Source organism: Melopsittacus undulatus, chromosome 4 (genome assembly GCF_012275295.1).
Source record: "Melopsittacus undulatus isolate bMelUnd1 chromosome 4, bMelUnd1.mat.Z, whole genome shotgun sequence".
Lineage (NCBI taxonomy): Eukaryota > Metazoa > Chordata > Aves > Psittaciformes > Psittaculidae > Melopsittacus > Melopsittacus undulatus.
The window spans coordinates 102,527,901-102,553,696 of record NC_047530.1 but is presented as its reverse complement, the minus strand read 5'-3'; the positions used below and the strand labels follow the sequence as shown (position 1 = coordinate 102,553,696).

General features: G+C 38.1%; 1 protein-coding gene across 3 annotated transcripts in view; it reads right to left on the bottom strand.

Moving 5' to 3' along the window:
- Positions 1 to 25,796, bottom strand: part of VTI1A (vesicle transport through interaction with t-SNAREs 1A) — a 270,070-nt gene that overhangs the window by 78,057 nt on the left and 166,217 nt on the right. For 2 of the 3 annotated variants that reach the window (XM_034062514.1, XM_034062515.1), the window contains one exon: positions 23,374 to 23,435. In XM_034062514.1, coding sequence (XP_033918405.1) covers positions 23,374 to 23,435 — 62 coding nt within the window. Of the gene's footprint in view, positions 1 to 23,362; positions 23,436 to 25,796 lie in introns of all 3 variants that reach the window. The other variant, XM_034062516.1, reaches the window with a different exon arrangement.

Here is a 25,796-nt window from a genome sequence, read left to right as displayed (position 1 = left end):
GTTAGGGTGGAAGAGAACAGCACCTTGTGATGCTGCTGCCATGGGGCACATTCAGACCTTTGCATTTGCTCATAAGCAACAGCACTGTCATGCTAATGGCTGAAGTCTCACTTGATTTGATGAAATCTACATTAAGGCGCCATATCACAGATTCAGCTCTTCCCTTTAACCTCCCTGCAACACGAAGTGTATTACAAATCTGCTACAGGAATCACTTCATCCAACATAGATACGCACAAGTCTCAAGGGTGGAAAGTGGCAGCTGTTCAACACATTCACTCATAGAAACACAGCTCACCATCAGTGTTTGTTTTGCTATTGTTACAGTTATGTTAGCAGTGAAAATGTCTGAAATATTTATTTGCTTTTCAGAAACAATCCTGTAATAGCATTTTTTTTGCTGCAAATAATGCTTTGTGAACTGCAGATTAATGAGCAAAACAAGTGGTCAAAAGATATCTTTTAAATATCATTCCTTTCTTTACTCATTTTATAGCTCAAGAGCCATATGTCTCTCTTTAACATGTGATTTGCAATGTAATACTCCATGAGCTTCCATATCTGTCTTATATAATAGTTTCAAATAAAATTTGGCTCTCTGTATGTCTTAACCTTGGGAACAGGACTCTTAAAATCCTAGAGGCCAAATACCAATATCCCTATAGGATTATCATGCACATCTGTATTTCTGGAAAGATGATATTTTTAAGGGAAAAGCTTTCAATTAAATGTTCCTCCAGAAACCATTGTTTTGCCCAGCTCTTTCTTGCTGCACTCCTGGTAAGGGGCACACCATAGGGCAAACCTTGGCCACACTCTAATTTCATCTGCTAGGTGACTCAAGAATAAATATTTGCAATAAGTTATATTCTTGTTTAAATCTTTAGATTTCTAGAACTGAGGTATTGCTGCATGAAAGTTTGAATTACAGCAAGAGGACTGAAGGAACTCCCTCATATCCCCACCTGAGACTCAATCTTACCCTGTCATCTGCAGGCAGAAAGTTGCTAACAACCCATTTAAACTGTGAATGAAGCTGCAAAAGCCAGAATTTAGTCAGTCTTTTACATTTCTGCTTTCAGCCAAAGTACTTAAGGCACTGGGTAGCAGACACTGCAAATTCAGATGCAAGAGTGATTCCATTTTAACCTCCTGTTTATGGTTCATTACCCAAAGTTTCTTGAAAGTTGTACTTTTCAGAAGGAAATTTCTCATTTTTGGTTTTGGCTAGGTGATCTTCTGCTTGCTTGGGGTTTTTTGTTCGCTTGTTGGTTTCCTATTCAAGCTATTTGAACAAGCAAAATGTTAAACATGCATAAGACACTATGATTTTTCTTTTTGGTTGATTTTTCAACCTGAAATGACAAAGGGGTTAACAGTGAAAACCCAGACTGAAAACTGAGAATCCTAACCACGAATAAGAGGCTGGGCTTGTCTTGAAGAGAAAGAATTCTGGTTTCAACAAGACACATGAGCCCAAGCAAACTGAGCCCTGACCACATGCAGTAGATTTTTTTGTTTGTGTTTTTGCTGAACTAAGAAAGGATGCACCCAAGGGAGAGATTAACAAACTGAGGCTACTCAGTTCACAATGTTTGTTGTCCAAGTCACAGAGCAACAAAGAAAAAATGCCAGAAAGTCCAAATATTCTAAAAACTTATTGATATTAACCTATTTTATGCTTCATGAGCCTAGGAACAGATAAGCTGTATGACTGAAAGACAGGGAATATTGAAAATACAGCCTCAGATGTATGTACCATTTATTAAACATCAACCTTTCCCAGATTTTTTTTTCTCTTATATAAAAAACTATGAAGAGCATAAACTTAGAAAAGGAAACATTCTTAAACCTCAACATTCTCAGTTTTCTTATCCTACCAAACTCACATAAACTATCTTTATTAATAGTTCTTAACTTCATGTTTAGTTGGGTTTTTTTCCCCAAAAAATCAAGATTACTGTCTGCGGTTTTGCAATGTCAGTAATTAGCACAATAAATCATTGTTCTAGAAGCTAGATGTTATGCCAGTACATATTACTGAGTCCTATACCGGACATATAAAATAACAACAAAACTAAAACCAACTGAAGGGTGGGGTTTTCAGAAGTGTTTCGCATTGGCTGAATTTTGCACCCAGTGAAGTCAGAGGTAATTTAAAGCAAAAATAAAAATACCCAAACCACCATAACATTCTCTTCTACCATATCATAATAAACAGTAGTAGCCTGAACAAAAAGTCTAGCGATCAAGGTTCAAATGTTGGTATTTTCTCATAAAAGTCAGTTAGCATCAAATAGAAGTGGAAGATAGAAACATAGAATAGTTAGGGTTGGAAAGGACCTTATGATCATCTAGTTCCAACCTCACTGCCTTGAGCAGAGACAAACAGAGTACTGATCACTGAGGGCAGACTGCAAAGCATCTGGAAGCATCCCTCCCTAACAGTACTGAGAACAGTGTTGCTTTTACTCAGCCTAGCACGAGGGTGCTCTGGAGAGATTACACAGTAGCTGAAATGCCCTTGTGTCTTGAAACCAGCACCTGGAATGAGTATTTGCCCCTTCTGATTTCTTGTATTGAAGGTGGCTGATGCAGCATGCTTTAGTATTAGACAAAAGGACTTCTTTCTCATCCTAACATGTGCGTAAAATAGAAGGAAAATTCACATGGGAGGCCTGCAGCATCACACATAATGACTGCACAGTCCCACGAGGTAATGACAAAAACTCCTCCAGAATCCCAATATATTTAAGAAAAAACCCAAACTACTATGGAAATCTGCAATACCCAGGTATGAAGACCGTGTCACACTTAGAAGAGCCATGTTTCACTATAGAGCTATGTAATGAGTCAGAAAATAAATCCAAAGATAATCTCCTTTTTCAGCTTTTAGAAGTTGCAAAGCACCTGGGTCTTTTTACTTGAGTTATAGCTAGAAAAAGCCATTTAAAAAGAATTGCAAAGAAATGTCTTGCATGCAGAAGATGGAGTGCACTGTAATTTCATTTGCAATTCTCTTAAGTATGGGGAGTAAATGAAATGCAGATCTGTAAATTCAAGACCATTACAATGCTACAAAGTTTAAGGCACTCAAATCACCTTCAGATGTTGCTGCTTTTACAATTAACAACAACAGGAGTCCAGTTGCTAATGTCAGGATACCAGACTCAGAAGACTAGTCTATGAAAAAGCTTTGCCACTACAACAGTATAACTGTTTTGGCATGAGCTTCTACCGCAGTTGCAACTTACCAGCAGAAAAAATAGTGCTTTTGTTGTTAGAGCTTATACCCTCCCCAAGCAAAACAGAATATACTGGCCAAAGGGTTTTTTTTACTTTTTTCCTGGTACAACCATGCCTATGCTAGGGCTTTTGCCAACACACGCATGCAGCCAAAACTCACACCTCCAACTGACATTACTATACTGGCAAGCATTTCTAGCATTGGCCTTAAAGCAGTTATTTGTTCAATGATTGCTTTCCACAATCACCCCTCACCCTGAAAGTACTGTATTTCTTCACAGGTAGAAAGCTGGGAGAAAGAAATGAAAGCTACCAGCTTAGGTCTTGTTCAGCTGTTTCTTATATCAGGCAAGGATTTTTCTTTTGCCTTCACAAAAAGTTGATTTCAGCCCCTTGTAAAAAACAGAATAAAACATTCTGGGGGGGGAGCGTGAATCTTTAACCCCACAACAGAACAAACAAACAAAAGTTCAGGTCAGTCCTTGCTCAACTTGCAACAGGGGCAGAGAGACAGAAAGAATTCTCTCAATACTAATAACTGCTGTTGCCATTCTCTACATACCAAAGTGAAAACTGTCAGCTTTAAAAGTGCTATTTCTGTTCCTATTGCTCTTTCTGACTACCCAACTAAAGCAGATTCTTCCATAAGCAAAAAGGCGAATAATTTTCAGTCCCAAAGCTCACACAGAAAGTAGTCCTTTCCCAGGTGGACACAACTGGTCCAAAACCAAGGGGGTATGGGGACAGAGGAAGGAGGAAAGAAGCACTTTTGCAGAAACCCTCAGGTTGTCCTCCATGAGAAGAGGATTTTCATGTGACTTATCTTGGTCCGAGATTACAAAAAACCCAACTATGTTTTGAAGAACATTTGTTTTCAATAGTTGCATTTTTTTTTTGCAAAAGAAAAAAATTATCAAAACAATGGCTTTAAACATCATATGGGAGAAGGGAGCCTAAAGTGTTTCATTTCACTTCTAAAGCAGCAGGATGATATTTTTTTTAATATCCTCCACCTCTCCAAGCCATTTCCTGTGGTTTGTCCTAAAATTTACCCTCGTCAGCCTAAACAGTAGTGTCAACTATGCGTGAAGAATCAGCTCGCTTATGAACTGAAAATAACTGTATCCCTTTAACATGCCACGACTGCAGCATCACGAGGGAAGGCAAAAACTGTGTGGATCTAGAAAGGGAACTTGCTCCTTCTTCAGGTTGGTATATTTTCCAAGCACAAGGGTCAAATAAGTCACTTTGTGAAACACCATATTATTTCTGCCTGTGCTGCTTCTGCTACGCACACATTCAAATAGTAGACTTGAAGATGTACAGTGGATTTGGCTTAATATTAAATTAAACAAAATTTTCCCTTGGAAACTGTCTAGCAGAGCCTGCAGAAATGACTTGAAACTGCACCTGGATGTGGAATACTGTAAGTTTTAGGGAAATTTCCATGTCATACACTGGCTTAATGCACTACTGGCACATGTAACCTGAACAACTCAGATGCAGATACAGATTCCAAAGTTTAGAAATATCCACATTAAGGGTTTTGGTTTGAGCTCTTCACTTCTGAGCACATAATGATACTTTACAACTACAGACTTCTGCTATGACTCTTTACACATTGGAAAAACTCAGACTCTTCATTGTGCAAGTAACTCCTAAGATTACCAAAGGAAAGTAAGCCCCACAGCCAGCCCATCTGACGCAAGGAGAGTGACATCCGGACGTGTTTGGAGTATCAACACCTCCAGTCCAACTACATGCTGCCAGGAACTTTTTCCTGTTTGGATTCAAATGTAAAGACATCTGGGATCACACGCAAATGATCTCTTTCGATTTCATCCATGGTGACGTAAGGTGAGGACCGCTTGACAGCACCCAGAGGAGTTGGTGCACGCAGCCTGCAGGTATTCAGGGCTACTCAGGTTCCCCTACACTGTTTCTTCAGCCCTGGGTTTCTCTCAAGTACTTGCTGCCAGATGCTCTGAACTGCATACAGAAGAACAATATGCAATAAACAGACATCATTAGAGAAGTGTTATTTTTCTTATTACAGAAAAGTTGAGAACTTTCACAATATCTTGAAACAGCGCTCAGAAATTACCTCTTCAGCTTGGCATCCGCTCCCTCTTTAGGAACAAAACAACCCCAGCAATTACAGGAAAAAGCCAAACTGACACAACTAAACCAAGAAAGCCTTTTATCTATTCATCTCACGAGGTTTTGTTTGGGTTTTTTTGCTTTCTTATTTTATTATTTTTTAAAAACTACTTCTTAAAGGCTTGGAAAAAAGCTTTAGGTGCTCTTTGCACGCAGAACATTTATGACCTTGCTCAATTTCTTCAATATATATCTTACTAATGCTTGCTGTATTAATGGACTCAGCACAAGAAGTAGTAATATTGAGCTTTTTAATTGCTTTACATAATTAAATGCTAATGCTTCAATCATTAACAATAATGCCGAATACCATGCTTTGGAACACAATGTAAGCAATGTATTAAAAACAAATGCTTCACGAGCTTCCTACCTCTTCATTTTCAGAAGTGGTACAAAATAAGAAGACTAAAAATAAATAACACTTATTGTCACTTGAGAAAGTGCTACAGTAAAAAGCAACAAACAACTGGTGGCCACAATTATAACCTTCACCTCATAGCCTTCACAGAGCCTTTGCTGTTGCTGTCTATGTAAGCAGATGAACCGTCTGCTTCGGGGTGTGAGTTTTCTTGGAAATGTTTACTATAATGAGAGAATTTTCTGTTCTTTTTCCTTTAATCACAACATTGTCCAGATCTGAGGCCTGAAGTGATGCAAAAAAATATGAAATACTCAAAAATCCAGACGACATTTCAAGGAATTTAATAATCAGATGCCTCACTGCACTGCCTGGGAGTGTGTTTCACATTATATAAGAACTATTGGCACCCAATCATGTTATGGCAAAACTAGCTGACACCATGCTTGGTTACAGCTGTTGCCACAACAGTAGTTATTTGGCAAGGGATGTGAAAGAGGGCAAAGTGCTATTGTGACCTTACACCAAGCTTTGACGTACGATGTCTAGTTCATAAAAAGGAAGGAAGAAAAGAAAGGCCACCCTTTTTTTCTTTCAGGGCAACCATATTGTGATTCTAAGTGAAGGTGTTTGTCAAAAGACATCAAAACTGTGGATTGACAGGCTATGAAAACCACAGAAGGGAATGCAGAGGAAGCACAAGACTCCTACAAGAAATGCCCTTCAAGCTTTGGGAAGGTAAGGTGGAGTATGCCAGATAAAAGAAGGGCAAAGAGCTCTTGTAAAGCAAACTGGTTCTTTGTCCCCCAAAAGGAGCAGTAGACCTCAACTGCACCTTTGTGGGAAGCCCCAAGAGCACATTGCAGTGTGAAGGCCAGTTGTGTTCCTAAGGGACTGTCTGTCACAGGCTGGCTGCTCCTGAAAATCAGGCGAGGAGACACACACTTTCCTTGTGAGTCCATTCACATTACACAGGGAAGTGTTTACCTTTGACTAAAATACTTGCATCTCTTTTTTGTTGTTTTTGTTTTTTTTCTCCATAAAGAAGCTGGAGAGCCTAGCTTACCACACAGATGGCTTCCCATTAAAATAATCAACAACAATGTTGGAACTCTGTTCCTTGAAAGGAGGCTTGTCTCTGTGCCCAAGTGAGCCAACAGAGGAAAAATCAGCTGCTACGCATTAAGGGAAAAGTAACACATTGCAAACAAAAAAACAAAACAAAAGGAAAGGAAAAAGAATTTTCATCCAGTGTTTAATTGCAAAAACATGGTGGGAGAAAAAGAGAACTTGAGAGAAACTCCAGGACCTCTTGTATCTGAAGCAGCCATTTTTCAGTGTATGACAAAAATGCTTCAGTGCTGGTTGGTGCACAGAAACGTCCTCAATCTTTTAAATTAACTGATTCTGCTGGTTGTTTTCCCACAACACAATGTACCCTAAGCCCCACCTCCCATTTAGTTGAGCTCTAATCATTCATTCTGATGTCTGTGGTTTTGAGACCCATACTCTGTATTAATCCCAGAGAAAAATGCAGATGGGAGAAACCAGCCACTCGACCTCTGTGAGTATTGACTGTTATCTGTGTGAAAAAGTCAGCACTCTCCAGAAGACTCAACCACCATGGGGCATCTAAGATTCAAAAGTGAATTTCTCTTGCAAGAGGGAGATCTCTCATGTGTTCACTTGTGTTAAAGGTAGGTTTAAACAGTAGCCAAAGGAACGTAATATATATAAACCTGCCTCACTTACTGTGTGACAAAGAAACTCTAGAAAACCAGGACTGGATTATGCTTTTAATTTTCTCCTAACACTAATCATTAGCATGCAAAATGCAAGTAGTATACTCACTTGTTTACTTTTAAAATGTGGGAAGACACTAGCAGATACTTTCTCCCTTCCTTCCTTTCTATTTTCCACTTATTATTTAAGTATTTCCCTGCAATGGGGAATCTCACTACACGTACATGAAAACTGCAAAGTGAAAGTGAATATAAACAGAAAGTGACTGATCTCATTTCACTGAGCAAGAGGGTTGAAGGCCAGGAAGGAAATAAATTGCTTTAGGGGTGGGATGTTAAGCAAATATTTACACAATTTTCCAGCTTTTATCAAACATAAAATATAATCTAATAATCATCTAAGGAATGTTTTGAGAACATTTTCCCTTAAGTATTACTCAACATTTAGACATGGATGATCAAAAAGTAGAGACCCACTCCCACTAAGCATAGAGCAGTATTTATCTCCAGCTATCCCTAGTAGGAAAGATTACAAGAATTAGGTTTCAAGCTTGTGCAATTGCCTTTAGACAAACACAACAATATGCAATAAACTACTATTCACCAGATGACTTTAGAGAAGAAAACATCCCACACTAATGACAATTAAGACTGAAATGAAGAGCCAAATAAGTAACAATGCAGGATTTGAAAGACGCATTAGCATGGAAGCCATCAAATCAGGGGGTGGTGGCCTTCCATGTGGGAAGGCATTCTCTGGGGCCACTTCTTGGCCTCCTCTTCACAAAGGAGTTCATTCCTTTAAATGATGATTATATATACTCAGAGTTTGGATCAAAGAAAGCAAGGCACAGTGGGTCTCAGAACTCACTAGTTTAGGGATGAGGGCCAGGTTTGATAGTCCTCCCAACTAATCCCTGTTATCGAGTTCAGTCACAGAAAATATTTTCCTATGAAGCCTGTATTTAATTGGGTCAGTGGAGCAAGAGGACAAACCAGAAACTCTACTGTAAGCTAGTTTCTACATTTATAAAACACAGATTTCTCTGGTATCTTGTGCACCTGCTCTTCCTCTCAGATTCAGAGAACAAGCTTTTAGGTGCAAGCTTTTCAACTGACCTCAATGCATGGAATTAAAAGCATACAAAATTGCCACCTGAAACAGATCATGACAACATCTTTGCACCATTGCCTTTTCTTTGGTTTCATTCAACATTCCATACCCCACCAATGTGTTGTCTGTTTACAATGTGCATCTTTGAGATGAGGTCCCTATTTCCTTAGCTGACTGCTAAGCATCTGGAACACTGCTAATACTAAATTTGCATATATTAAAATAGTTTATTATAAAACAATTCTACAATATGCTTAACATCATATATGTGTATCATGTAATTCCAAATACTCCATCTTACTCCAAAGAGGACACTGTGAATTTACTAAGCAACAGCTACCTGTGAGCAATTCCTCTCTTAAGCATTCTACATGGCTCATCTCATTTGATCAGTTAGATTCCCCAAAGAGCAATCATCTGACGCAACTGACATTTGGGAGTTTAATTCTCCCACTGCTTGCTGGTAGAGCTTTAATAAGTCATCAATAATTCAAAGATGACCATTAAAATATGGCCAAGCAAGTGTGCCAGCACAAGAGACATTCTATAAAGAATACTGTTCAGGAAGAGCTTGCTCTACAGCATTGTTACCAGCTATCATGTTGGAAGTTCCTTTTACCCTTGCTTTCAACATGTGCCTGCTACACAAACTGCCTAACAAACTCTCTTCTAACTTTACAGTCAAGAGCAGCATCATGTCAGTGGATGTTTCATCAAAATACAACTGAAATCCGTATTTTTATTTTCTGCTTAATCAGAAGTTGAACAGCAAGATATTGGCATTTTAAAGGCTCACTATGTTTTAGTTACTACACATGAGACATAGAATTTTCATGCATTTCTAGACTATATTCATGGCTTTACCCATTCATGTGCTGTAACAAATTATGTTTCTTCTTCCCCCAGAGGCAAGAGGTGATGCTGCTAAAGGTAATCTTGTCCAGGGGAAGTGACTGTCAATCCCTGAGTTTACACATCTCTCCTTCACACCTTCTTTGAAGAAGGAAACAGCAGCATTCTGAGAGTCATAAACTGTTGCATTTGTAGGGATATATTTCTTTTTTAAGGAGCCCTAAAGTACTTAACAAACATTTGTAAAGTACTGATTGTTTGCAGGCTGACAGCAGCCAGCAATACATCTCACTCCACAGCAAGCTATAAGAACATCATTTCTGACAGGAGGAGTAAGGAGAGATTGATAACAAAGAAGCAGTTGCCTGGGCTAGCACATCAAGTTAAACATTACTGCTTTTCTATAAATACACTCATCTTTATGTTTCCAGGAATGCATAAATTCTGTTTGTCGAACCAACCCAAATACTCTTTTCTGTCTGCAACACCAAAAAATGCCACCCACAGAAAGATGAGTCTGTCACCTGCAGCCCTCAAAACTACATTATCTATAGAAATCAACAAAGAACGGATACCTCCTCTTCCTCATACCCCCATTCAATAGTTAAGGAGATCAGGTATTCACTTGGTAATGGACTGTTATGGGAAATCAGATATTCCATACCCCTCTAGTCTAAATTCTTCCCATGCTTCTCTTTCACCCCTTTAAAATCCATTTAAGCCATGACTCTGAATCAGGACAGGCACTGCTACCAGCTAGTCCATCATTCACAAACTCTCATCAGGTTGTCATGTGAGGACCATGCACAGATTAATTAAGGGCATTTGCTCTTGGAATGCTTTGCTGAGATATGGAACATTATCCTCATTTTAGAAATGCACAGAAACAGATGTGTCCGCAGTTACCCAAGATATACCCAGGACAAAACTAGGATTCAGACATTAGTAGTCAAGTACCTGACTGTTTTTCCTGGATTCGGAAAAATCATTACAAAAATCTCAAGGCCGTTCTAAGATTAGAAGTAAGTTACTTACACAGTATCTCAAAATCAGAAGGCAATATGTCATGAAGCATATGGAAACATGCCAGTGCTTCATATTCAATTTACATGAAATACAGATATGAAGAAGCTATAAAAGGGACACTTACAGCTGAGCCTTTCTTTGGCTTATTTTAAATATTTTAACCATGCAGATATTGTATATTTTGAAAGAATACGTAATGGCTCATAAAATATTTTTTTCTCTTTGCTCACATTCCTGAAAATATTTTATCTCTAAAATTTGTACCAGCATAAAAAAAATCCTAGTAAAAAAGTCCTTTCCTCCTACCCCAAGATTAAAAAAATCCCATATAACTATCTTGGCTTTGAAATAGATTTAAATATTTAGAAAGCTATGACCTCATATTTGCAATACTAAATGGAAAGTGAACACAGTTTAGGATACAGACTTTGTTACAGGCTATATATTCATTGCCTCTGAGTATAGCTGCATTATGTAGGAATAGAAACCAAAATGAAAATCTCCTATGTATTAGTATTTTGCTGCTAGTTTTTTATACAAGCACATACAACAAGATATGACTAAGATCTCATCCTGACAGACACTCTGCTGCTTTAAAAGATGAGCTAAAGAACTGGCACTCACAGAGCTCCACCTTTATCAGCAGACTCAACTGAGCAGCTGTGTTGTTAAGCTCAAGACTACTCTAGCCTTGCTGACCTGCAAACTCAGGCTTAGCCATACTGCTTCTATGAGTTTTTCCTTTTGTTGTCTACTGCCTATGCCAGTCAGGCCTTCATCTGATGATAAACCCAATTATATTTCCTTATAAAACACAGTGGGAAATGAGACTGAGTCCTCCAATAAATCCCTTAAATTCTAGGCATCTTAAGCACAAATTGTGAAATAAAACACTGATACAGAACCATGGAATGATAGAATCATTGAACATAAATGTAATTGTTTCAATACAGGATTGTATGATCTTCTACTTCCTTAAAAATATGCCAGCAAACAAGATTTTACTTATCAGTTAATTTTTAATGTATTTTGGTGGCTATTTTTTGGCAGTCACCAAGGATACTTCGGGGAAATTGAAATATCAATCAATTTTCTTGTTTTCTAGCACAAATACACCCATTCACCTCTATCCCGTCAATAAGATTGGGTTTTGCTGTTGCTGTCTTTTATTCTGCTTATGCAGCACTGAAAATAAAATTAAATTAAATCGACTGTGAGAGAAAGCAACTTTTTGTCTCCAAAGTTTTGAGATCACCAAACCTTCTCACATTTAATAATTCAGACTCACTCCCCTACATTTTGTCCAGGAAAATAAGATGGTCTTTATATTCCAAAGATGTCTTAACAAAAGTCTGCAGTACTGGATTTTCTGATGCTGGGCGATTACAAAACCCCCTTTTGTTCTCATAACTTCATGATGTATATCTATAACTCTTTCTTGTTTGTGAAGATAAGACCAGCCTTGTCTCTCTAAATGCCATTTCAAAGGAAGATTCACAGTTGTTTGACTTTTGATCTGTGTGGCAACTAGCTCGACCACCTGCGCTGGGTTCGAGCAGTTACTGAGCTTGCTTTGTACCATCTTATGAACACAGCAAGCCTTTTAAACCAGAATGAGCTGATGTGTGAATACACCAATTTACAATGTAAATACAGGGTCCAACAATATGGGCATCTTTAATGACCAAATGTGTAAAGTGCATATATTGTTTACTGATTATACCATTAAATAAAACAGATGGCTCATGTTCTCCATCCACCTACTGTGGATTAAAACACAATGGTGTAATAGTCTGGTAAACTGGTAATGTGAAACATTGCTTTGTACTGGTGCAATAGTATAAATAGCTGTTCACAAATGAGGTACAAAGCCCCTCTGCCACTAAGAGTAATTAGCTGAAGGCTGTACTGAAAGAATGCTACCTTCACAGTCAACACGTGTGTGCCATTCACATTGCAAACTGCATCTGAAAAAACACAGCAGCAACAGAAAGCAGCAAGGCAGTTTCTCAGCATGGATAAAGTAGGCCATACGCTTCGCAGCATCTAGGCAAGGCTGGGCACACTTAGAACCATGTTTCTCAAGCAATTCCCTATTTAAACACATTTGCAGCCATGATAAGTGTGTCAGAGAAACATACAGTGCTTTGTTTTTGCTTACACAAGCATTTTAACAGGGGGGAAGGCAAGAAACTGGTGCAAAAATAATCTAAGAAGAAATTTTTATTCACGAATAAAAATTATTTGTTAGTGTTGTAATCTTAAACTACTAGCAGATCTACTAAATAAGACAAGATGAAGACTTCGCTTCAACTTACAAGTGTTATAAAAACCTTCTAGGTTACAGCTCAGTTAATCTTGTAAAGTCCAAGCTAAGCAAAAGCTTTTTGGTAGTAAGTACTCCATAGTGAGATCCTGCATGCTCACACTAATAGAAAAACATTAATACTTGCAGAAGGCACATAGGACTCTTTTGCTATATTTGAATCTGGAGAGTACTAATACCACTTTTAATTCTAATAAATTGTGGTTCCTGACTATTCAAATTCATTGACTAATCCTTTAAGTCTTAAAAAAAAAAAATTAATAAATATGATTTTAAAAGCTGAGTTATAATCCTGATTCTGAGACTGAAGGAGCACTAGCACTGAAAGTTTATCAGTTTGTACGAAGCAAACAGGTTGCAAAAGTCTCTCCCTTGTTTATATTATTCTAGATATATCTGAAAAAAGAATCAATGATTTTCAATGAATGACTTTAGAGCTACACAAATGTAGAGAACATAAACCTCAGTGTTTATGGTAAGATTGTTTTTCCTTTCCCCATTTTGCTCAATTTCCACACTGACTTTTCTTTGTCGATTAGGTTAAAATCTTCCATATTAGTTAAAGATCCAGCCAAAATTAGCAAATTTTCATTCTTCCCATCATGAAGTAGACTACACAATCTCTCATTCTAAGACTGCACTTTCTCATTCATGACTTCATTATTCTTCAGACAGATGCTCAGCAGGTTAGCAAAGTGTGAACATTTCTTCTGCAGTTTTAAAGGTCCAATACAACACAATTACATGCTACCCAAGGATATAAATCCTCTCTCAGCTTTGCTCTTGTCCCACAGCAGCACTAATTTATCTGCAACAAATTCTATGGGATCCTGGTTTTCCTTAGCTGCTGACTTCCCAGTCATCACTTAGGGCCTTCTTTTTAAAACTACAACAACAAACAACATTTATCCCCAAACAAACTTTGCTCCAACTAAAAGAGATCCTCATTCAATACTAGGGCTTTGGATGAGCAAACTACTCACATAAGTACGACTTGTGAGTTCAGGTCCTGGATTTTGTGACAGAACCGGAGTGATTAACTTCAACAAAAATTGTAACCAGCAAATCCTGAGTTTTCCTTTGTTCCAGTTGTTGGTCACTTAATCTGTCTCCTAAGCACAGCCAAAACTCTGGCCTGCTACTAAGAGATAGATTGAAAATTAGTCTAAAAGATTAGCTAATAAGGACAAGATTCTGATAGCACAGCAGTTTTAAATCAGTTTGATGACTTCATTGTTTTCTTAAAGATAAAATCATTGGTGTGTGATCAGAATTGTGCTGGAAAGCTGAATTAATTTTGCTTTTATTAAAACATGACAATTTCCATCAAGTGTGGGAAGAAAAGTGCCAAATGCTACTGATGTTATACTTAGAATGCACAGAAGAACTTATTTACCTGATAAAGATTTGCAAAGCTCCTGCAGTGACCTGACAGAAGACGAGGCAAAACAATTCCCATTCCCACCATTTGTTTTCAAATGCCAGAGCTGTCAAATATGCTGGTATGTCTATGGGCACAGGTGGGAGAAGTAAGTTAGAACTTCTGATTTTTGTTTGACAACATTGCTGTCTTTTCCTAAAGTGTCACAAAATAAGTCAAATCTCAGTTTTTTTGTTGTTCATGTTTGAATTCCAAATGCTATTTTTAGTGAGCTTAGTCTACAACCTAGTTATAGTCCAGGTATGTAACCTCAATGAGAATGATTTAATTTTGGTGTTTCTATTTGCAAAGCTTAGTGACACCTACATGTAAAGCTACTGTTTGGAGAGGCTGAGCTTCCAGGATTTTCCCATTAGAACACTATCCAAGTCTTCCATTTTAACATTCCCGAATCCTATCAAAAGGCTTGGCTTTATAAAAATTGGAAACTATAATGTGTGTACACTATTATTTATGTTCTCTAATTCTTGAGAAGTTCAGCAGAGATTTCTTTCCACAGCAGAAGTCATGGGCCATGACAGAGCACAGAAATCTCAAATGCAGCAGCACAGAGATGTTCTCTATCCAGGAAGAAAGATCTGTGCTAAACATTAGGGAAAACTTGGAACAGTTTGATTGAAGAGATGGGGAATGTTCATCAATGCAGAGCAGGCAAAACAAATATCTGCCAGGACTGAAACGGGGACAGTCAATCCTTAACACAAAGGGATGAACTTTTCTGAGTTCACTTACAAGATGATTCTCATTCTGCTGGTTAATTTGTGGATTAAAATGAAAGGACCCATGTAGCAAACTATCATGCAGATCTGTGTTCAGTAAAGGTTACATTCAAGCATTTATGGCTTAGAAGCTCTGTAGTAAATGGCATGTGTAAAACTTGGCATATATTGTTATGTGACAGTTACAGTGTGAGTGGTGTCAAGAGCAACATAATCCTTGATTTACTATTGTCCTTAAGGAGTTTGACTTAACTGATTTCTGAAGAGTTTTCTCCAATTATTTCAGCAATTACCAATGTCAGCTTTTGCTACAGGTTCCCTTCTTCACCCTGCTTCACATAAACAATCTCACCACACTCAAAATACTTTCACTACCCTCACTATTCCAGAATATCATGTCAGAGAGAACTCATCCAACTGGAAACTACTTGCAACCACTGCAAGAAAGCACTGCACTGATTATGCTGATATAAGACATGCCTTCTCATGAAAGTGTGTCATGGGACATCTATTGTGGTTCAGACATGACAACGCTGACTATGAAATGCCTTTTGTTTCACTCATGACACTGTGAACCTCTTTAGGCGCTAGCTGCTTAATCGTAGTCAACGTATCTCAATACAGAGAACAATCACAAAGGGTTACATGATATTTAGCCTATTACAATACTTTACATTCTTGGTATATGCAGTCTAAGACTAGCTTGGATAATTATCCAGTGAGATCCTGTTTTCCTGCAGAAACACAACTGTGCTTTAGATAATGTTCTTTCCAGCTGTTCAGCTGGACACAAGTAGATAGAAGGGGGGCAAATGAGATAGTAATTCTGGATGATAGAAAAGAAGGAATGGAGAGAACAGAACAAAGGCCATTGTGCATTTTAAAAAGGAATGAAAAAAGAGAATTAGAAATATCGTCAAAAGAATGCTGAGAGCCCTGCTCATAATGGATGTTGTGTAGGACGCTTGACATGTGGATAAAGCTTTCCAACAATCTGAAAAATAAAACAATACTACAATAGAAATGCTTCTATCTCAGTGAACGCACGACATACCCTTCTAAGACCACCTAAGTGCAAGGAGAAGAAAACACTGACTTATATAGTTCTACGCACTTAAGTTATTAAACTATAAGGATTGATCATTATGCTCCTTTTTTTCCCCCAGGTTTGGAGTAAATTTAACTCTGAATCATTTAAGCTCTTGGAGCTGAAGGTTTGCAAAGGCTATGGCGGCATGAAACTTAACATAGCTACATGCTTGCAAAGTTGAAATTGGTCCCATTCTGCAAAGCACTCAGTAGCTTCAGTATGTGGTTTGGAATTCTCCATGTACTCTGCTTGCTGTAGCTATGGTGGTTATATGGCAGTTCAGGAGACTTCTGCTCCTTCTGCGATGCATGAAATGAAAGTATGAATAAGGCTGAATGAAAGTAGAGTAAGAGTTTTCAAAAGCATTTAGGAAACAATATATGGAACACTGTCCAAGAAAGATGAGTAAGGTTTATAAAATGGCTCTCAACTGATTATTAAAAGCAAGAAAAGCATCTTATATACACCAGATTACATCATACCTAACTTGAGAACAGGGAACCCACAGTGCCCCATACTGTTTTAAAACTCTTGCTGTTCAGACCTAGAGGTGCATTTCCTGTCTTTTTGGTTGGACTCCTAATGTTGAAGAATGGGAATTTTGCTGACACTACATTTACACTTTCCAGATGTTTCATCCATCACTTCAACAAAAAAACAAGGTTTATTTTTAAAGTCAGAGACAAAGTGAGGAATAATCAGGTACTAATTAATGCCAAGGTTTAATCTGCAATAAGAAGCTGTATATTATTTATCCACAGACTATCTGGTGATTAACAGCACCACAAAGCTTATTAGTTTCCTTCTGAAAGATTCAACATTTCATAATGATAAAGATTAGCTGCATAAAAACTTGTAATAATATAAGAATCAAGTAACTATATTAAATGCTTAAAAGTCAGGAAATTTAAAAAGAAAATCTCACACTGACATTAACAAGCACGAAAATACCTTATGTGTATTTTATGATTTCCATTTAACAACAGGAATATTAAGGACAGGGTTTGTTCTGTTATGAGCTTTGAGAAAAGAGCACAGTAAAAACTGTGTTGCCCAAAAGATGACCCAGAATCATTCTGCCACTCATTACCCCCCTTATTCAGTCTCCCTCAGGTTCAGGGATTTACTCCTCTGGTTTAAGTTAACCATATGCTAAAATATGTTCCTGAATCAAGGTCTACATTACTGAAGTAAACAGCTGCAGCTGTGAATATTCAACATGGAGCAGACATGTAGCTAAAGGATTTACTATTTCAATAATTTTCAGTGTAGAAATACATCTTTAAGTAAAAATAGAAATATATGTACCAAAAAGTTGCTATAACAGTTTCTACTCAAATTTCTTCTGGCTTGAAACCAAATATGCAAAGTTCCTGCTGGAAAGAGCAATTCCTCTATTAGAATGAAAACAAGACAAGTCTAACTGTATGTTAAACTTCACTCTGTATCTGTGATGTGAAGACCTTCCTTCAGAAACCTGCAGATACTCAACAGTTACGGCCTAGGAAGACTGATTCTGAGATAGGTAGGCTTTAGCTCAGAAGAAAATCTTTTTTGTTATGGACTTCTTGGGATAGAAACATATTGGTAGTTAAATAGGGGAAAAAGACAAGTGAGAAAACTCACTCATTGTTTTGGTTTGCCTTGAGAGGGACATGACTCTCTGCTGCTGTTCTACATATGGAAATGTGGGCTTTACAGTCAAGAGTGAAGGTAGAACAGACAAAAACAGCTTTTCACATCTCTAGGAGTGTGAGAAAGCAAATAAAGAATTACTTCTGCATCCACTACTGAATGGCCACTCAAGCAGGCCAATGGGTGGAGGTAAACCATCTCACACCCTATGTAAAGAACTGCTCTACACTGAAAGTCCTCTCAGCCTAATGACCACAGGGGACTCTTCACAACTGCTGAAGCAGTTTGAGAACTGCTAGGAATGACTGCAATCCAGGCCCAAATTCTGAAGGCCAATTGTAAAACACGTTTTAAATCACTTCTGCTTAGTACCAGAAGCAATGGACACAAGTTGAGTGCTGGGAAATTTTCATAGATAACTGGAAAAATTGTTAATTTCAACTGCTACTGGGATGGACTGCTTAAAGAGGCATTGGTATCTCCAACCTTGGATGTGCTTGAAACTTGAATGGAGAAGTCTCTGAGCAACCTGCTCTAATTAGACTTACTTTGAGCAGGAGGTTGGACCAGATGAACTCTAGAGCTTCCTTCCAACCTACACTGTCCTATGATTCTATGAAATGGTGAGAAACAATTGTAAGGTCAGGACTATCCTGGAGTTCCAAAGTACAAGGAAGTTTGATTAGAAGTGATGCAAAAAGTAGGACTACCAGAATTTTCCTGGAAAGAGGAGTGAAGAAGCTCAACTACAACTAGCACAGAGGGGCAGGCATTCCAGTTCTGATTGTAGCCATATTGGTCATGCAGCTGGCAAGTCATATAATTTATCACCTGAGAGCTGAACACTTATTGCTTCATTTCCATCAGCTGGAGGTAGTGTCTGTCCTGCTGGAAATCCCATTTTAAAAGTCTCTCTTATAAGAGCAGATGTGTTCATGAGCTTCTCAAAGAATCATTGCTAACAACTGAGAAGATTGAAATCTGAAGATTCAAAGAATTTTTGGCATAAAAATTTCCTGGTGAACCAGACAAAATAAGAAGTTGTTCTGGAGGGCGGTAGCTGCTTTTTCATGAAATATTTTTCTGCCATTTGGAGGGCAGGAGATAGAATTTATCTGCTAATTGGATAAAGATTCAAATTACTGACATTTTTATCTGGTTACTTTTAGTTTTGTTGGTTTCCCACTGGGCCATGTGTGGCTTGGAGGCTATCCAAATTCTTTTCCTAAAAGCTTTTCTAGGTTATTGGCTTAGGATATGGGCAAAAGACTGAAGATCTTTCTGAACATATTCTTTTCTGCTTCTTTCTGACACACTGTGCGCTCCCCAATTCATACTGGGGTAGAGGCCAAGGGATGGATGTCTGAGACTGTGATACTGCAGATGATTGCAGAAGATGCCATTTCTTTATGTTAAAAGCTATTATCTGAAAATTCTCTAACTTAAACTACACTGCAATTGTGTTATAATCTCACAGTTTCAAAGAGGAGTCATAAACCATCAGTATTTCCAGAGTTATAGATACATGTAAAAGGAAATGATTAATGGTTTGACATGCTGATTTTATCATAGTAATGCAATGCCATACCCTGAGTGGAATATACTAGTTTAGTGGAATCCCAGTAGGTTTATTCACAGGAAAACAAATAATGAATTTATAGGTTATTTCAAAGTGAGAATATTTAAACACAACTATTACAAAATTTTCCTTAAGCAAATACAGGAAGACAACAAATTTCAATGCACAAGGCTGGCTTCCTGCAGTTGCTAGAGCAGCAAACTGGTATAGGAAGGTCTGCCCTATTATGCTACTGATTTACTTAGTGACCTCTAACAACCTACAAAGCCTGTCCCTGCTTTTATTCCCCATCTCTGGATCATTTTATGCACAAATACATGGCCGTGGAATTTAGGTCATACAAAGGGAGCAAGGTAGCCCTCTAGCTATCTAAATATATAATCTCTTACTATATTTGGGCAGATTCAGAAGAGATTCTGCTTTACCTTTCCCAGATGTAAAAATAGAGATAGTTAGGCATTAATTTGATGCACAGGGTATTATCATAGTCAAGAGACTATAGCATAGTCTCTTAGCCTGGCATACGCCTCATTAGCCTGGCATATGACTTCAAGCATATCAGCAAATACATATTGTGGGAGCAGCAACTAAGTTGAGCAACGTTCCATTCAACATTACCTTTTCTGTATATTAATGATGTGAAGAATAGTCCTCCAGCATTCTTCTTCATTGGTTCCAGTAATTAAGTGAAACATTGTGTGGCATGTACTGAAGTGTGCAGAAATTAGGACATAACTGCCAATCCGTGCTAATTATTTTTCTTACAGTTGTATTTATCTAATTTGTGCTGATTTCTCAAGGTCTGCATTTTATGATTATTCTTGAGACTTAAACAACACTGGGATGATGCTGAGGCTGGAATAATGCTAGACCCTACTACGGAACAAGTCACAAACAAATTACATTCACCACAGGTCTATCTATTGTGTGGTTTTAAATAACATCTTGAGAATCTTCTACTGCAAGTTGCATCTGTGCCGGAGCATTGCTTTTGGCACATTTACCTGAACTGAGCTTAAATCCTAACCTGCCTTTCATCCAGATGGGTGACTCAGCTCAGGATTTTTGCTAAAGAAAAAGGAAATCCGGTGCCTTTCTGACACACAGAAACATGCCTTGGTGGTGTTTGACTACATTATCCTTTTTGTCTGAAAGGAAGAGCCCAAGTATATTTCAGAAAGATCACATTTTTCATTTGGCTTACGGAACACTTATAAACTAGGACTCCTAACTGTGATTCCCAAACACAAAACAAAGTCAAAGGTTACAGCATATGTTTTTGTTTCAGCTTCTCCAAATTACTTGCAAATGTATTCAAACACAATATGAGGAGATACTTTATTTTATTGAAAATAACAGACTACAGGGTGCTGCAAAAAAGGCTGAGGTACCTCAAGCATAAACATGGAAAGAATACATTGGTTTAGAAACCCATAAATCCTTATTTGAATCTGCCAACCTGAAAGCCAAGTAAAGCCCGAAAAAACTATTTTTCCTAAATGCTATGTCTGATTAAGCCATACTATTAAATGACAGCTGAACTTTAACATTAATATGATATTATTTAAATAACTGCATGATTTTTTTTTACACTAAAATGATGAATGATTTTTGGACAGCTCAATTGACATAAAGCAAGAAACCCCTTTAATGAGATTTGACAAAATGGAGACATATGCAGAATATTCGTTACAGCTCATGTCGCAGAGCCCTTCCTGGGGAGACTTGGGTTTGGTTGTGTCTTCTCTTTCGTTCATTTTTTTTATAGTTTATTTTGATTGTCTACAGGCACTGAACCATCCCTTTCAATTGCTACTTCCTTCCTCCATGGATTTTGAATTTAGCTTGTGTCATTTACATATTACTCTTAATCAGAGAATTGTATATGTTACAGTTTGGAGTTGGAATTGTAAGAAATCTGTGGAATGAAGGCATGAGGTTCAGTCATTTTAACCTGTGTCAGCTGGGTATACAAGGACTAACAAAGATATTTTTTCTGAGAAGAAATGAAGAGCTAAAGCTTGCACTACAGAACAAGTCACTGAATTCTGGTTTTGCTATTTTCCAAGTGAAGTCACAAATCAACAGCTCTGCTAAAACTTTACCTCCTTTTTGTTTTTAAACAAGCAGATTGCATTAAGCAAGTATGCAACATATAAGGCAATGGTAAGAGTAATTTCATACTGAACACTTGAGAGGATGCTCTAAACTCCTTTAAAACTGTGTTATCATAGCACCCAGAACCACCTATTAGAGAGATGTTTTTCTTCAGTAAGAAGCTGAATATATATAACCCTGCCCTTGGCAGGGGGGTTGGAACTGGATGACCTTAAGGTCCTTTCCAACCCTAACTACTCTAGGATTCTATGATTCTATATAGAGAAATATGGACAGAGAAGCTTAGGTGCTGTTTCACTGGGTAAAGATCATGTATCCAGAGATGCCACTGTTTAATAAAATCTGTCTTGGAAGGTGCCTCATATCTCTGAGTAATTCCCTCTCTGCAATCCCACATAGACTTTTAGGGTGTCGGAGATTTTTCCTTTCTGTATCACCTCACTTTGATCCTAGGTACAATTTATAACACTGAAAGCATGGAAGGAACACATTAAAACCACAAGGTCTGACAATGAGTCTGCCCCATCTATTCAGGAAGAATTCATCATAGAATCATAGAATAGTTAGGATTGGAAAGGACCTCAAGATCATCCAGTTCCAACCCCCCTGCCATAGGCAGGGACACCTCACACTAAACCATATCACCCAAAGCTTCATCCAACCTGGCCTTGAACACCCCCAGGGATGGAGCACTCACTACCTCCCTGGGCAACCCATTCCAGTACCTCACCACCCTTACAGTAAAGAATTTCTTCCTTATATCCAGTCTAAACCTCTGCTGTTTAAGTTTCAACCCGTTATCCCTTGTCCTATCACTACAGTCCATATGAAGTGTCCCTCCCCAGCATCCCTGTAGGCCCCCTTCAGATACTGGAAGGCTGCTATGAGGTCTCCACGCAGCCTTCACTTCTCCAGGCTGAACAGCCCCAACTTTCTCAGCCTGTCTTCATACAGGAGGTGCTCCAGTCCCCTGATCATCCTCGTGGCCTCCTCTGGACTTGTTCCAACAGTTCCATGTCCTTTTTATGTTGAGGACACCAGAACTGCACACAATACTCCAAGTGAGGTCTTACGAGAGCAGAGTAGAGGGGCAGGATCACCTCCTTCAACCTGCTGGTCACGCTCCTTTTGATGCAGCCCAGGATGCGGTTGGCTTTCTGGGCTGTAAGCGCACACTGCAGCCAGCTCATGTTCATTTTCTGATCGACCAACACCCCCAAGTCCTTCTCTGCAGGACTGCCATGAATTTCCTTTTTGCCCAACCTGTAGCTGTGCCTGGGATTGCTCCCACCCAGGTGTAGGACCTTGCACTTGTCATGGTTAAACTTCATGAGGTTGGCATCAGCCCCCCTCACAAACGTGTCAAGGTCCCTCTGGATGGCATTCCTTCCCTCTAGCGTATCAACAGAACCACACAGCTTATTGTCATCGGCAAACTTACTCAGGGAACACTCAATTCCATTGTTCATGTCAGCGACAAAGATATTAAACAAGACCAGTCCCAACACCGATCCCTGAGGGACACTTAACCTTTTATCTGTGTGAAAATGTATGCTGCCTGAAAACATTTACAAACTTTCTCACATAAAATCTAACAGGTAAAAAAAAACCTCAAAAGACTGAAATCACTCAAGAACAAGGAACACAGAAAATTATAATCAAAATGCTTAATTTTAGAATACACAGTCAAACCTCCCCACCAAATAGAAAGAAAGGAAGATGTGAAATGACTGAGCAAGAAGTAATCCCTCAGGCTATAGAAAAGTCTTTCTATAGCTGTGATAAAACCTGCTATCAAACCATGCCTGCTTCACTACCAGCATTCATTCAAAGACATTCTACGTAGCAGCCCATGTAAAAAAGTTAGGTACATCATCAAAATGCTGAGTTTGAATTAAAACTAAAAATAAAGGCACAGAAGGATAGAGGAGAAAAAGAGAGCAGAAATATCCCTACCTTGCCCTTACCTTCGCAACATTCCCGTCAAAATCCTGGAACTCTTCCCCAGGTTTGCATCTGTTTCTCTAAGCTGGGGAAAAAAAAGAGTCCCATTAAAGGCAAAAGGCACATGTATTCCATTCTGTACAAAGGACAGCTACTTCTACAGCCATTTGAGTCAATCAACTTCAGGTTTAGCCCACAACAAACTCTCATGTAAGAAAGCCACTGAAGATCTGAAATCTAAAAATGATTTGTCTGGTTTTCACTTACATAAAGATGAAACCCATGGAAAATAAGACATTGAGGCAACAAAGACGAACCAGGATAAAGAGCAAAAGCTTTACAAACACAGGGTGGCAGGTATATATATTGGTATCCATAATTCCCATTGATGTGTGTATGTGTATTGGTTATGTATATTAGTGAGGGCATCAAGGAATGAAGAGACAGCCACGCGCTCTGTTCCTGAAACTTCATAAGAAGAAAAACAAACATACCTTTCTTCCAATGTTTTTCAAAGACAGTAGTTTAAAGAAAAAGCAGAAATATAAACCAGTGGTCTTTTACCAATTCTGTATAAAAGAAATACGCCTATATTTGCATTTAAATCAAAACTTGTACTGTCTTTACAGTGGCCACCACCGGGATGGATGCCCAGATACTTTGTGAACAGTATACAGTATGTACATAAGGCACAGTGGTATAATACATATTTGTACAAGGATAACTCACTGAAAATAGCATTTTCATAGTTTATTTGGACACAGAAAATCTATATTTCCAGCTAAACCTGATTAGCTGACTTATTCTACAGCTCCCAGAAATCTTGCAAAACAGGTAAAAGCACAACTGAATAAAAGATCACACTCAGGACATGAGCAGAAAATTCATGAAGCAAATGAACTTCATATTAAAAAAGAGCAATTACTTCTATTGCTCTTTAAATGGGAATAAAACCTCCCCTCTATTTTAGTGTTTATTAGTGTCCCACAAAAGGAAGCCTAGGTATGAAGAAGGGTATAAGAACAATAGTTACTCTCCTATTGCCTCTTTTGCTACTGGTAGCTAAAGGAGAGACATTTTTTGATTTTTTAGGGATCTTGAAACCAGTGGGACATCAAAATCTACTGTAAAAGATAATGATTCTCAGTTATGAAACAGCAGAGACAACTGCTTCTAACACACCCGAAAACACAGCTGTGTGTACATACATATAAACATTCTTCTTGTTATGAAAGCTGAATATTTACCTCCTTATTATCAAATCAGATTGAAAGGATTACCTGACTCATTGCCTTCTTACTAAAGAAACTTTGTTGCAGAAGACAAAATGCATCCTCTGTTATAAATCCATCCAAACAGTAACACTGCCATGAAAAGTGGCAGTCTTCTTATAATAAATCACCTTCGCCATTATAAACGACTATTACATCTTGAATATGTGCATGGCAGCAATATTAAAACCAGTTTCTATTCTGAAGCCAAACATTATAAATATTTGGTACCAGATTTAATGTTTATTACTGAAATCAGTAGCTGCAATCAATGACACATAACCTTTTTGCATATATTTCCTCTTTGTTCTTGTAAAAGATATTAAGAAAATACCAAGGAGAAGGTGGGACTGGGTAACACTAACCAAGATTTGCTCTTAGGAATATCATGTGCAGTGGGAAGGCTTGCACTGACTTTCAGATCTCTGTAATTATGTGCTATGATGGACAAAGATGAGCATTATATTTCAGGGAGGTCGTTCCCTCATTTTTTTCCTGATTAATCTAGACAATTCAGGCTCCAGAATAGCAGTTTAGCCCAGTTTGACACGAGGAACAGGAGAAAAAAAGTCACAATAATTTTTAGAAGGCTCATTAAAAAGCCAAGTTCTTATCCATGCTAGAAGGGAATCCAAAGTAGAAATGTATGCTTTATATTGGTCTTTTATTATTCATAAGGATGCATTTAATACTTGGGGCTTCTCCTCCCTTTGCACACAAAAGTAGCTCTCTCCTTTTTACCACTGGATGTTTGATCCTTACTTTCCTCTCTTGCTGCAGGATCCTATTTGACAGCTAGAATCAGTACTGATAGTTAGGGGAAGCTGAATCTTAGAGGTTTGACAAACCCCTCTAAGCAAGACAACCTCATATTTTTATGGTAATTAAAAAACCCACAAAATAAGTGAAAGCAATGTTAAAAAAGAAACAAACACGTACACACACAGATGGAAGATCTCTAGCTACCTCCCAAGAGAACTCTAAAAAAATACCTTTTCTTCATGCCCTGGCAGAAAAAAAACAACATAAAAGAGTTTCAAAATGTAAGTTTGTTTTTATTTAAAACTGAAATACCTGATTATAGTCTTTCCATCATTTCTTTACTAGTATCAGTGCACCACATAAGGCAAAGAACGGGTGTCATGCAAACCTGTTAAACGACATATGAATGGCAC